At 55.9% G+C, this 14,096-nt stretch overlaps 1 protein-coding gene across 1 annotated transcript in view; it reads left to right on the forward strand.

The window, feature by feature from the left end:
- The window catches only part of GRID2IP (Grid2 interacting protein), a 60,104-nt gene that overhangs the window by 19,223 nt on the left and 26,785 nt on the right, over positions 1–14,096 (forward strand). Inside the window, exons 3-6 of the mRNA XM_030932191.1 lie at positions 7,621–7,869; positions 8,082–8,167; positions 13,388–13,457; positions 13,823–13,917. Of these exons, the coding sequence (XP_030788051.1) occupies positions 7,621–7,869; positions 8,082–8,167; positions 13,388–13,457; positions 13,823–13,917 (500 nt within the window). The remainder of the gene's footprint in view (positions 1–7,620; positions 7,870–8,081; positions 8,168–13,387; positions 13,458–13,822; positions 13,918–14,096) is intronic.

Genomic DNA, 14,096 nt, shown 5'->3' on the forward strand with positions numbered 1-14,096 from the left:
CTAAGGGTGGCATGTGAGGGACCATCTGCACCCTGTCACCCTCTTCTGCTTCAGTGTCAAGTGTCACAAACACCATAATATAGAGTTATTGGGGCTGGGCGCAGTGGTTCATGCCTGTAAGCCCAGCATTTTGGGAGGCTGAGGCAGGAGGGTTGCTTAAGGCCAGAGTTCAAGACCAGTCTGGGCAGCATAGTGAAACCCTATCTCTACAAAAAATACAAATAAAAACTTTAGCTGGGTTTGGTGGTTCACGCCTGTAATCCCAACATTTTGGGAGGCTGAGGTAGGAGGATCACTGGAGCCCAGGAGCTTAAGGCCAGTCTAGACAACACAGCAAGACTGCATCTCTTACATAAAAAAAAAAAAAAAAAAAAAAAAAAAAAAAAAAAAAAAAGGGGGCTGGGCGCGGTGGCTCAAGCCTGTAATCCCAGCACTTTGGGAGGCCGAGATGGGCGGATCACGAGGTCAGGAGATCGAGACCATCCTGGCTAACATGGTGAAACCCCGTCTCTACTAAAAAATACAAAAAACTAGCCGGGCGAGGTGGTGGGCGCCTGTAGTCCCAGCTACTCGGGAGGCTGAGGCAGGAGAATGGCGTAAACCCGGGAGACAGAGCTTGCAGTGAGCTGAGATCCGGCCACTGCACTCCAGCCCGGGTGACAGAGCGAGACTCCGTCTCAAAAAAAAAGGTTAAAAATGAGCTGGGGGCAGTGGTGCCTGCCTGTAATCCCAGCGATTTTGGAGGCTGAAGCGGAAGGATTGCTTAAGGCCAGCAGTTTAAGACCAGCCTGGGCAACAGAGCAAGACCCTATCTCTACAAAAAAAATTTAAAAATTAGCCAGGCATGGTGGTACATGCCTGTAGTCCTAACTACTTGGGAGGCTGAGGTGGGAGGATCACTTGAGCCCAGGAATTTGAGGCTGCAGTGATTCATGATCATGCCACTGCACTCCAGCCTGGGTGACAGAGCAAGACTCTGTCTCTAAAAATAAATGAGAGATATTGGGGGAATTCTATAAGGTGTGTAGATAGAAGCACCAGGCATAAAATATGTGCTCAATTAGTATTGGCTTCTCTTAGGGAAGCTCTTTTTTCCCCAAGAGCAGGTGTCTCAAGTAGGGCACTGCTGACATTTGGGAGCTGATATTTCTCTGTTGTCAGGGGCTGTCCTGCACATTATAGGATGTTTACCAGCATCCCAGGCCTCTACCCTCTAGAAGCCAGTAGCACAACCCCCTGTCAGTTGTCATTTTGTAACAAACAAAATGCCAAGTGACTGCCAAATGTCCCCTGGGTGGACAAAATCACAACTGGTTGAGAAGTACAGTTCTGGAGGAATCTTAGGCAGTGCCTTTTGCTGGAGTAGACACTTCAGGGAAGTCCAGCTGTTGCCTGTCCCCTGGTGATCACTTGGTGACTGGGTGACCACCTCATACTGCCCTGGGTCACCTGGCCACAGGCATGAGCAGCTGGCCTCACGGTGCCCACGGAGACCTGGCCCTGAGGTAGTGTGCCTGGATTCGACCCTGGGCATCTGTTCCCTGGTTGCATCTCCTGTGCCCACAGCACAGTGGACGGTTTTCAGAGCCTTTGGCCATGTGTGGTTCTGGATTCTGGGCCACGGCAGCTGGCACAATACAACCAGGAATGGCTCCAATCATAATGGGATGGCTGGAACCCCACAGACGTCAGGGAGCTGTGCTGGCTTGGAGGCTTGTCAGCTGCTTCTCTCCCTCGCAGAGCTGAGGACAGGGCTTGGAAAGGGCACGGCATGAGTGGGCACGGGCTCTTGTTTCTGGCTGCTTCCAGGAAGAAGTACAGCCACAGGAAGTCACTTCAAGGTGATGGTCTTGCTGGGGCCAGGAATGGGGGCTGTGGTGGGTTGGAGAGCAGTGTGGGGGCAGTACCAGAGACCGATGATCGGACCCACAGGGTCCTCCCTGTGCTGCCCACAGGTACCCACGGGCTGCCTCACGGGAGCTGTCCCTCTAAGTAAGACAGAGGGAAAGGCCCGGGGCATCCCGCCTCTGCTGTTCCAGCCTGTCTTTGGAGAGGGCCTCATGCTGATGTTCCTGGTTGGGGGTGCTCCTGAAGAGCCCCTCCCCAGGATGTGCCTTTAACTGGTTACCCCAACTCTATCATTTGTTCATCAGGCCTGATTCTGGGCCTCTCCAGTGGCAGTCGGGACTCCTTGAGACATGACAACACAAGCAGGCATGCTGGGGTCCCCTCCTGCTGCTGTTCAGGGGATGGCAGCCCCAGAGCCCCCAGGGAAGAGTCCAGACCTCCTTTCCTGTCGCCTTCCTCTCCTCTCCTTTAATGTTCCTCCCCTCTTCTCTCTTGGCAGGGCAGGATGCGCAGCTCAGGGAGACCCTCTACTCGCTCCCTCCCCACTCACCTGGGGATTGTCACAGCCTGGGCGCCCTGTCCTCACTCGCACTCCCCAGGCCTCAGACACTCCACCTCCTCTGTGTTTTGGAATCCAGCTTCTTGTCCCACCCCAACACCCCTCTCTGGGTCACCTCCCAGCATCACCCCTCTCCTGGTGTGCCAAAACCTTTGGATTCCTTCCACCTCTCCTTGAACCCTGAAACCCTCCCACGGCTCCCTCCTGTTCCCAGAGTGAGGTCTCAGCTGCTGACCACGGCGTTCACAGTCTCCCTATCCAGCCTCTTCTCGGCCACAGCCGAGAATTAGCCAGACATGGTGGTACATGCCTGTAGTCCTAGCTATTCCGGAGGCTGAGGTGGGTCCCTCCCCGACCCCGGGGAAGGTAGAGAGGGCTTCTTCTAGCTGGCCGACTCCTGCTGAGCCCTGGAGTCCCAGCGCAAAGGCCATCCCCTCCGGAAAACACTGCATGCTCTACCAAATGCCGTCGGGGCTTCTTCTAAACTGCAGGGACTCGCCACTGTGTGGGGGTTCGGGGTGCAGTGGCTGGAGAGGACGCAGGCGAGGATCCTGGGGAGGGAATAATGGAGAGAGCCAAGGGGAGTGAGCGCGGCGGCTTCAAACCGCCCCCAGTTTCCCCTGCACCCCAGAACGATCAAAAGGCTCCCAGCAGGGGAGAGGCGGGGCCACCGGGAGGGGGCGGGGCCACCAAGGGGGGCGGGGCGGGGCTGCGGGCCGGGACCGCTCGGGAGGGGCTGTGAGCGCTCGCCGGGCAGAGGTGCGTGGAGTCGCGGCGCGCTCGCTCCACTCCCGGGCTCGGCTACCCCCTGCCCTTCGGCACCTGCCGCGCTGCGATCCCCGGCTCCAGATGGGGAAGGACCAGGGCTTCTCTCGGCACTTTCGGTAGATTCCCCCATCGCGTCCGGCGCCTCCGGGAACCGTGCGCCCAGTGCGCCACAGATCCGCTTCGGGCTGGTTTGAAAGGGGGTGGGGCTGGAGCGTGGAGGGGCTTCCTTGCCCTAGGTGGGCACCCTCCGAGCCTGGGCGGAGCCCGAGGCCCAGGGAGTTTGGAAATAAACTGGGTGGGTACGGGGGCGGCGAGTTCTAAGCGTTGGGCGCTCATAACCGGTGCGCGGCCCTAAAGAGTCGGTGTTGGGACAAAACGCTGGGATTGAAAGCCCACTTTCCTTCCTACAACTAGGCTGGTCGAGCGGACAGGACAGAGGGCCGAGACTGAGGTTGGGTGCTCTTGTGAAAATCGGGGGCATCTCATCCTGAGTTTGGGGGGCACGACCTCCCCACTGCCGTGCTCCCTATACGGAACCAGGGCACCCTTGTCCCCTTGCCACTATTTCGCTGGCTAATAATCAAAGGTGAGATAGAGAAAGCCGGGTGGGGGGGCCAGGCGCGGTGGCTCACGCCTGTAATCCCAGCACTTTGGGAGGGCGGGGGGGGGGGGGGGGCGCGGATCGTTTGAGGTCAGGAGTTCGAGACCAGCCTGACCAACATGGTGAAACCCTTTCTCTACTAAAAATACAAAACACAGCCAGGTGTGATGGGTGCATGCCTGTAGCCCCAGATACTCAAGAGGCTGAGGCAGAAGAATCGCTTGAACCTGGGAGGCGGAGGTTTTAGTGAGCCAAGATTGTACCACTGTACTCCATCCTGGGTGACAGAGAGTCTCTCTCAAACAACAACAACAAAAAGGCCAGGCGTGGTGGCTCACGCCTGTAATCCCAGCACTTTGGGAGGCTGAGATGGGTGGATCACGAGGTTAGGAGATCGAGACCATCCTGGCTAAAACAGTGAAACCCCGTCTCTTCTAAAAATACAAAAAATTAGCCAGGTGTGGAGGCACGCGCCTGTAGTCCCAGCTACTCGGGAGGCTGAGGCAGGAGCATGGCGTGAATCCGGGAGGTGGAGCTTGCAGTGAGCGGAGATCACACCACTGCACTCCAGCCTGGGCGACAGAGTGAGATTCCGAGACTCCATCTCAAAAAAAAAAAAAAAAAAAAAAAGAGAGAGAGAAAGCTGGGTGGGGAGGGGACAGGAAATGGAGAGAGAGGACCCTTTGAGGGGGCGGAGTAGGAACTTGGAGTTGGATTTAGACCTGACTCTGGCAGAGAGAACAGAACTGACCTGGGGTGCAAGGTCATTGTGTGGCCCCCAGGAAGAGTCCTGTGGCCTGAGAGAGGCCTGTTGGCATAGCAGGGACTTCAGAGTCTTGGGACAGTGATTGCTGGAATGCCAGTCAGAGGGATAGTGACTGCTGGCAATAGTCACTGTGGCCCCCCTGCTCCTGGCTCTGCTGGGTCAGTTAATTTAGGGCAGACCCAAGGCTGAGGACTCTGGGCCAGACTGAGCTGCATGGAGGGCCAGCAGGAGCCAGGCTGGATGTCTGGCTCACCAGGCAGCCTTGGCCTCTGTCTCAGCCCCAAAAATACCAAGTAAGGAAAGGGCTGCCCAGTCTTCTTCCATCTGTGCAGTTGGTGAAAGCCTGGTTCCCACCTGGGGGACAGGGCCTTTCCTTTTTTTTTGAGATGGAGTCTCACTCTGTTGCCCAGGCTGGAGTGCAGTGGTGCAATCTGGGCTCCCTGCAACCTCTGTCTCCCGGGTTCAAGCAATTCTCATGCCTCAGCCTCCTGAGTAGCTGGGATTACAGGAGTGCGCCACCATGCCCGGCTAAGTTTTGTATTTTTAGTAGAGACGGGATTTCACCACATGGGCCAGGCTGGTCTCGAACTCCTGATCTCAGGTAATCTGCCTGCCTCGGCCTCCCAAAGTGCTAGGATTACAGGCTTGAGCCACCGCGCCCGGACAACAGGGCCTTTTCTAGTTGCTGCTGGAAGGTAGAGCTGTGATGTCCTCTTGACTCCTGCCCAGGTTGGACTCAGGAGTTGGGTGCATGGAGTGATGTTTTCAGAGTCTGTGGCTGGAGCCATAAGTGTGGTGGACAGTCTCAGGTGTGTGTGTCTTCTCTCCTGTGCCTGGACGTGAGACTTGAGGTCTGGGAGGTGTTAGGGAATGTCCAAGCCAGGCAGATGGAGGGGTCAGGTTCCGGAGACCTTAAGTGACCATCTGGGGGGTGAGGCTGAGTTTCTGGATTTGCAGGAAACATTGCAGGTAGATGGGAATGGGCACTGGGCAGAAGTGATCAGGACATTCATCCTGGCTCCTGGTTATCCCCCGGACTATCCAGACCTGGAGCAGAGCTCACTGCGGGGACAGAACCTCCTCCCTGAGAATCCACACCCACTTCCTCCCACCAGACAACTTATTTTGCCTGGCTGGCCTAATTACTCCTACCCACAGAAGTGGAGGGAAGTGTGAGGGCCGCTGGGACACCTCAGACGGGTTTGTATTTCAGCTGCAAGGCCACTGATCCCTTCTCCCTTCTTCCCCTCATCTTGCCCTTGGCCCTGGCACCTGGTACAAGGAAGAGGGAATGGAGCCTTGGGATGTAGCCAGGGAGGCCTCACAGGCAACCAGACCTTCAGGGGCTCTCATTAGAGGTCCTGCCACAGTGCTGAGTGCTGAAGTCTGGGCTCTGATGCCAGCTATGTAACCATGGAGAGCTACGGGTCCTCTCTGTGCCTCAGAATCCGCTGCCACAGACCGGAGAGTCATCAGGATGTTAACTGCTGCCATTAATCAGAGATGGGGTTAGGCTGCTGATGGACCTTCTGTTGACTGAGTCTCTCCTGTGTGCTGAGCCCTGGTCAGTCACTGTGGCTCAGGATTGAACTATAGACCTAACCCTCTGAAAGCTTCCAAGGCTGGGTGTTGTAGCTCACCCCTGTAATCCCAGCACTTTGAGAAGCGGAGGTGGGAGTATCTCTTGATCCCAGGAGTTTGAGACCAGCCTGGGCAACATAGAGCCTCAACTCTACAAAAAAATTAAAAAGAAAAAAATGCTAGGCACGGTGGCTCACGTCTGTAATCCCAGGACTTTGGGAGGCCGAGGCGGGCAGATCACCTGAGGTCAGGAGTTCAAGACCAGCCTGGCCAACATGGTGAAACCCCCATCTTTACTGAAAACACAAAAATTAGCCGGGCATGGTGGCGTGCACCTGTAATCCCAGCTACTCGGGAGACTGAGGTGGAAGAATTGCTTGAACCAGGGAGGTGGAGGTTCCAGTGAGCCGAGATCTCACCATTGCACTCCAGCCTGGGTGACAGAGCAAGACTCTGTCTGAAAAAAAAAAAAAAAAATTAGCCTGGTGGTGTGTGCCTGTAGTCCTAGCTACAAGGGAGGCTGAGGCAGGAGGATCCCTTGAGACCAGGAGTTCCAGGTTACAGTGAGCTATGATCAAGCTATGATCGTGCTATGATCGTGCCACTGCACTACAGCCTGGGAGACAGAGCAAGACCCTGCCTCAAAAGAGAAAAAAATAGAGAGAGACAGAGAAAGAAAGGGAGTTTCTAGCCCCACAGCAGAGACCCCCCGGGCCTTCCCCCTGCCTCTCACTTCCAAGGTAACTACTTTGAGAGTAGGAGCCACAGTCCCTTCAGCTTTGAACCCTAGTTCCTGGCTGGCACAGAGAGCAGGGGCTCCCTGAATACATGTAGGATTAAGTTGAAAGGAGGCCAGTGTTGAGTATGGAGCCTCATTCACCTAAGGAAGCAAAGGAGTGGACCAGGCTGGGGCAAGAGCCTGGGCAAGCGCTTAGAGATAGGACTGAAGGCGGCAGAAACGGTTCCTGGCAGATAACTGAGTGGGCAGCTGCAGATAGAACTTGCCAGAGAAGCAAGCAGAAGACTGGAGGCGTGGTGAGCGGCTCGTAGGTTCCAGTTTCCTCCCGCAGAGCCACCTAGAGACCAGGTGGGAGACAGTGGGTGGTGGGGATCCCTGACTTGGGGCTTGGCCTGGTGGATGCAGAGGGAGTCAGGAAAGAGGCCAGAGAAGGAGGACAGAGGCAGGAGGAGGAACGGGTGCGTGGACTAGCTTGGAGGGGCTCAGGCCCTGCAGTGGCCAGAGTCACGGAGGACGGTCCTAACGGGCCATTCCCGAGGTGGAGCGAGCAGGACGCCAAGTCCTAGCTGGGGGGCGCAAATCCGAGCACCGAGGGGGAGACTGGGGTGCCACCGGCTGCTGATCCCCCAACCCTCCGCCGCTCCTGGGAAGAGGCGGGAGAGCCAAGGGCGGCGCCCGCGAGGACGCGCCTTCGGGCCGCGGTTTGCAGAGCTCAGGGGTCCGGGAACGCGCCCCGACTCCGCCGTCCTCGCCGGCAGGATCTTCATCCCCAAGAAGCACCGGGCGCGCTTCGACGAGGTGGTGTCACAGGGCCTCCTGGGCAAGCTGTGCCGCGCCCGCCGGGCACAGGGCGCGCAGCGACTGCGCCGGAGCCGCAGCGAGGAGCGGCCCGAGCGCCTACTGGTGTCCACGCGCGCCAGCGCCGCGCCGCGCCGCCCAGATGAGCCGCCCCCGCGCAGGGCCTCCTTGCTGGTGGGCGGCCTCGCCGGCCCCGGGGGCGTGCGCAGGTATGCCGGGTTCACAGGCACTGGCTGCTGGCACTTCCCTGCGGGTGGGCTCGGGACCGAAACGTGGGGAGAGAGCGCAGGGGCGGGGCTTGTCAGCTGGGTTGCAGAGCGGGACGGAGAGGTTAAGGGGAGAGGGACACGGGACATCTCCAACCTCTGCGCCCTAGGACCCCCTCTCCATCACGCTGCTCGCCCCTTCTTTTTCCCCCCAGGACTGTCCGAGTCTACAAAGGCAACAAGAGCTTCGGCTTCACACTTCGCGGCCACGGGCCTGTCTGGATCGAGTCTGTCCTGCCTGGTGAGGGGTGGGCCGGTTGCCCTAAGAGTCCCTAAGGCCCAGGATGGGGTGAAGGACCCCGTGGTGGCTCTCCCGGGTCATTGTACCCCATGTAGGCTCCTGCTCAGCAACCCCTCCCTGCCAGGTACCATCCTTGTGTAGACGGTGTCCCCAGAGTGTCCCAGAGCCAGCAGATCTGAATTCCACTCCCACCTAAGATGCTTGAGGCCAGAGCCTTCTGCCTGAGTTGGGGCACCCCACCCCTGCCCCTCTAAGTTCAGCATTACCCCAAGCCAAGGGAACCAGGTTCTGCATCCAGACCTTTCCTGTGGCCACAGGGTGGGCTGGGGGGCACTGTCCAAGACTTCAGGGCAGCCAGGACTGAGCTGGTGCCTACCCAGGCTGTGCCCCCAGCAACACCAGCTGCTTGGAGTGCCTGCGCTGAACTGGGTTCTTGCCTGGCGAGCCAGACTCAGAGAGCCAAAAGGGCCTCAGGGCCTCTGCCTGCTGTCTATCCACCACCCCTCCAATCTGGACTTTGCTCTCCTCCCACCCCGCCTACCCCTTCTTGTTCCTGAAATCATAGCATCTTTTTATTTTATTTTAGTTTAATGAGATAGGGTGTCGCTCTGTCACCCAGGTTGGAGTGCAGTGGTGCAGTCTTGGTTCACTGCAACCTCTATCTCCCAGGCTCAAGTGATCATCCCACCTCAGCCTCCAGAGTAGCTGGGACCACAGGTGCACGCCACCATGCCTAGCTAATTTTTTGTATTTCTGATAGAGATGGGGTTTTGCCATATTGCCCAGGTTGGTCTTGAACTCGTGAACTCAAGTAATCCTCCTGCCTTGGCCTCCCAAAGTGCTGGGAGTACAGGCGTGAGCCATCACACCTGGCCTATTTTTTAAATTAAATTAAATTAAATTAAATTAAATTAAATTAATTTTTTGAGCAGAGTTTTGCTCTCATTGCTCAGGCTAGAGTGCAATGGCACGATAGTCCACTGCAGCCTCTGCCTCCCAGGTTCAAGCGATTCTCCTGCCTCAGCCTCCTGAGTAGCTGGGATTACAGGTGCCTGCCACCAAACCCGGCTAATTTTTTGGTATTTTTAGTAGAGATGGGGCTTCGCCATGTTGGACAGGCTGGTCTTGAACTCCTGGCCTCAGGTGATCCGCCCATCTTGGCCTCCTAAAGTTTTGGAATTACAGGCATGAACCACCACACTCGGCCTATTTTATTTTATTTTAAAGAGATGAGGTCAGCCAGGCATGGTGGCTCACGCCTGTAATCCCAGCATTTTGGAAGGCCAAGGAGGGTGGATCACAAGGTCAGGAGATCAAGACCATCCTCGCTAACACAGGGAAACCCCATCTCTACTAAAAATACAGAAAAATATTAGCCGGGTGTGGTGGCAGGCACCTGTAGTACCAGCTACTCAGGGAGGCTGAGGCAGGAAAATGGCGTGAACTCAGGAGGCGGAGCTTGCAGTGAGCGGAGATCACACCACTGCACTCCAGCCTGGGTGACAGAGTGAGACTCCATCTCAAAAGAAAAAACAAAAAAAAAAGAGATGAGGTCTTTCTCTGTCACCCAGGCTGGAGTGCAGTGGCATGATCATGGCCCACTGCAGCCTCGAACTCCTGGGCTCAAGGGATCCTCCTGCCTCAGCCTCCTAAATGTTGGGATTACAGGCGTGAGCCACCACGCCCAACCATGGCATCTTGAAGAAGGCAGAACGTCCCCAGTGCAAGAATCCCTTTCTTCCTGCCCCTTCAGTGGGGCAGGGGTGTGTGTGTGCTCATATTCATTGTGGAAGGTGTTTGTAGGGCAGAGGTGTCTCCTAGAGCTAAATTGAATTCTCCCTCCCTGAACCATCTGCTCAGAACTGGGTCACCTGCTCGGTCCTGCATCCGTCCCCTCCCGGCACCGAAGTGTAATGCTCCTGGTTACACATCCCCATGGGTGGTCATGCCAGTGCGTTCTTTCCACACTCTGCGTGTCGTCACATCTCCAATGTATGGATCTGTGAGCTGGGCATTGTCTGATCCTGTAGTCCCAGCCCGGGACTGATCCCATGCCTTTCCTGTCATAGGAAGCCAAATGGATGCTTAGATGGAAGCTTTCACAGATGGGCAAACTGAGGTCTGTAGTCCTAGCCCCGGAAGAGCACTTCAGTGTCAGTGCGTCATGCTTACAGGCTTCAGGCTGTTCTGAGACTTAATCCTGATAAGTGGCATGTTCGGGTTCTTCCCCGATTTGGGCATCACTATTGTTGACACCGTATTGTAAGCAAAAGGCCCAAAGCTGCTCTCCAGAGAGTTTCCTCTAGAAGTGATTAATCTCTCCTCTGTGGATGTGGCTGTTCCAAGCATGCCACCACCACCATCCCCATCTCCCGGTCTCTCCCACATGTGTAGCCAGAGATACCTGGCCTAGGGCCTTGTTAGAATCCAGGTGTAGTCAGGTGCAGTGGCTCACACTTGTAATCCCAGCACTTTGGGAGGCCGAGGCAGGAAGATCACTTGAGCCCAGGAGTTTGAGACCAGTCTGGGCAATAGTGAGGCACATGCCTGTAGTCCCAGCCCAGCAGTTCGAGGCTGCAGTGAGCTGTGATCGTGCCACTGCATTCCAGCCTGGGTGACAGAGCAAGACCCTGTCTCAAAAAGAGAAAAAAAAAAAAAAAAATCCAGGTCTGCTGTTCTTCCCAACCAAACCTTCAAGCTAGTGGTCTCATGCCTTTCCTGTCATAGGAAGCCAAATGGATGTTTAGATGGCAGCTTTTACAGATGGGGAAACTGAGGCCTGGAGAGGCTCTGGTAAATTAAGGACCAGAAACTGGGATCTCCTGACTCCTGACCCAGTGCTCTTTGATCCCCTGCGACAACCTCTCTAGCTATCCCACCATTCCAGGCAGGCCAGATTAGATTCCCCACCACCATCACTCTCTCCTCCTTTTCAGTCCAGGGAAAGGACTTCCCCCATCTGGCCTCTCCCAGGAGGTTTTCCCTAATTGTTCCCCCTCTTCTCTGGACAGTTTCCACCTCCCCCAGAGAGAACTTCTCGCAATGTGAGAGTATATTTTATTTAGCCATTGATATTTTCCCTACTTTCGAAATTACATTTAGAATGATGACTCATAGGCCGGGCGCGGTGGCTCAAGCCTGTAATCCCAGCACTTTGGGAGGCCGAGACGGGCAGATCACGAGGTCAGGAGATCGAGACCATCCTGGCTAACACGGTGAAACCCCGTCTCTCCTAAAAAAATACAAAACACTAGCCGGGCGAGCCGCCTGTAGTCCCAGCTACTCGGGAGGCTGAGGCAGGAGAATGGCATGAACCCGGGAGGCGGAGCTTGCAGTGAGCTGAGATCCGGCCACTGCACTCCAGCCTGGGCGACAGAGTGAGACTCCGTCTCAAAAAAGAAAAAAAGAATGATGACTCATAAAAGAGGCAGAAGGAGGCCGGTGTGGTGGCTCACGCTTGTAATCCCAGCGCTTTGGGAGACTGAGACAGGAGGATCATTTGAGGCCAGGAGTTTGAGACGAGCCTGGGCAACATGGTAAAACTTCGTCTCTACAAAAAATACAAAAATTAGGTGGCCAGGCACGGTAGCTCATACCTGTAATCCCAGCACTTTGGGAGGCCAAGGTGGGCGGATCACTTGAGCTCAGGAGTTTGAGACCAGCCTAGGCAATATGGCGAAACCTCGTCTCTACTAAACACACACACACACACACACAAATTAGCCAGGCGTGGTGGCTATAGTCCCACCTCTTCAGGAGGCTGAGGTGGGAGAATAGCTTGAACCCAGGAGGCAGAGGTTGCAGTGAGCCGAGAGATCATGCCATTGCACTCCAGCCTGGGTGACAGAGCGAGACTCCATTAAAAAAAAAAAAAAAAAATTAGCCTGGAGTGGTGGTGGGTGCCTATGGTCCCAAGTACTCAGAGGCTGAGGTGGGAAGATTGCTTGAGCCTAGGAGGTTGAGGCTGCAGTGGCTTTGTGATCACACCTCTGCACTGCAGCAAGACCCTGTCTCTAAATTTTTAAAAATATATACAGAAGGCTGGACGCGGTGGCTCATGCCTGTAATCCCAGCACTTTGGGAGGCCGAAGCAGGCAGATCATGAGGTCAGGAGATCAAGACCATCCTGGCTAACACGGTGAAACCTCGTCTCTACTAAAAATACAAAAAATTATCCAGGCTTGGTGGCGGGTGCCTGTAGTCCCAGCTACTCAGGGAGGCTGAGGCAGGAGAATGGCTGACCCCAGGAGGCGGAGCTTGCAGTGAGCAGAGATCGCACCACTGCACTCCAGCCTGGGTGACAGAGTGAGACTCCGTCTCAAAAAAAAGAAAAAAAAATGTATACATATACAGAAAATAATTCTCCTGAAGCAAAGAGGAATCCCAGACCCCGACAGGAGCTTTCTTTTTTTTTTTTTTTTTTTTTTGAGATGGACTCTCGCTCTGTCGCCCAGGCTGGAGTGCAGTGGCCGGATCTCAGCTCACTGCAAGCTCCGCCTCCCGGGTTCACGCCATTCTCCTGCCTCAGCCTCCCGAGTAGCTGGGACTACAGGCGCCCGCCACCTTGCCCGGCTAGTTTTTTGTATTTTTAGTAGAGACGGGGTTTCACCGTGTTATTAGCCAGGATGGTCTCAATCTCCTGACCTTGTGATCCACCCATCTTGGCCTCCCAAAGTGCTGGGATTACAGGCTTGAGCCACCGCGCCCGGCCCTGACAGGAACTTTCTATGCGGGGCGAAGAACAGTGTATGGAGCAGCGACTCGAGAAGTACTGGTGTTGCCTAAGTCCTGCTCTCCGGACCTCGCTCTTCTCCAGCACTGGGGGTTCATGCTGTGCCCCCGCTAGGGGATCACTCCCGTGGTCCTTAGATCCTTAGAGCAGCTGAGATCGGAGATGTGCAGTCTGTTACAGGGATCTGCTGACCTGAGTTGACTCTCCTCTGACACCCATGCCTATGGGGCTCTGTACTTTTCTCCTTTTTTTTTTTTTTGGTAGAGACAGGGGTCTCACTATGTTGTCCAAGCTGGTCTCGAACTCCTGGGCTCAAGCGATCCTCCTGCCTGGGCCTCCCAAAGTGCTGGGATTACAGGTGTGAGCCACCATGCCCAGCCAGCTATGGGTCTCTGAGTCTCCATTTCTCGCCTGTAAAACAGGATAGCATTCTGCTCTCAAAGTGGTAACCTGCCGCTGACCGGCACACCCTCTCTTCTTGCTTCCAGGGAGTCCAGCTGACAATGCTGCCCTCAAGTCAGGTGACCGGATCCTCTTCCTCAATGGACTGGACATGAGGTCAGAGGCTATTGGGGACCCCAGAGGTTGGTGATGAACTGCCCCCCACCCCCTGCAAGACTCCTGCCTCTTGGGGCACCCAGGCGATGGTCACGATCTCCTCTCACCAGCTGGTCCCCAAGGTCTGTCCCTTTTCCAATGGGAACTCTTGAATCTAACCCTCCTCCTCGCCAGTCTCCAACTCTAGCCAGGACCTCAGTTCATCATTCCAACCAGAAAATACTCCAGCTCCATGCTGGGGACACAGAGTCACACAGAGGTGGTCTTGCTGTGTGGCCTCTGTGGGCAGGAGAGGGAGGTCTGGCTGGTGGCCGTGGAGAGGGCTCACCCCAGTCAGGCCCTCCTGGGCCATCTCTGCTTGGCAGGAACTGCTCCCACGACAAGGTGGTGTCCATGCTGCAGGGCAGTGGTGCCATGCCCACGCTGGTGGTGGAGGAAGGGCTCGTCCCATTTGCCAGTGGTGAGACCCCCATGGACACTTGGCTTCCTTGGCCCACAGAGACCCTACCCGGGCTGCTATGTGTGAGATTCACAGTGCAGAGGACTCAGCTCTTCCCCTAAACCTTCAGCTTGCCTCCCCATGGCTGCCCCCTAAGTGGTGCTGTAGAACCCCGGTGAGGCTGGGCACGGTGGCTCATG

Source organism: Rhinopithecus roxellana, chromosome 6 (genome assembly GCF_007565055.1).
Source record: "Rhinopithecus roxellana isolate Shanxi Qingling chromosome 6, ASM756505v1, whole genome shotgun sequence".
In the NCBI taxonomy this organism is placed as follows: Eukaryota; Metazoa; Chordata; class Mammalia; order Primates; family Cercopithecidae; genus Rhinopithecus; species Rhinopithecus roxellana.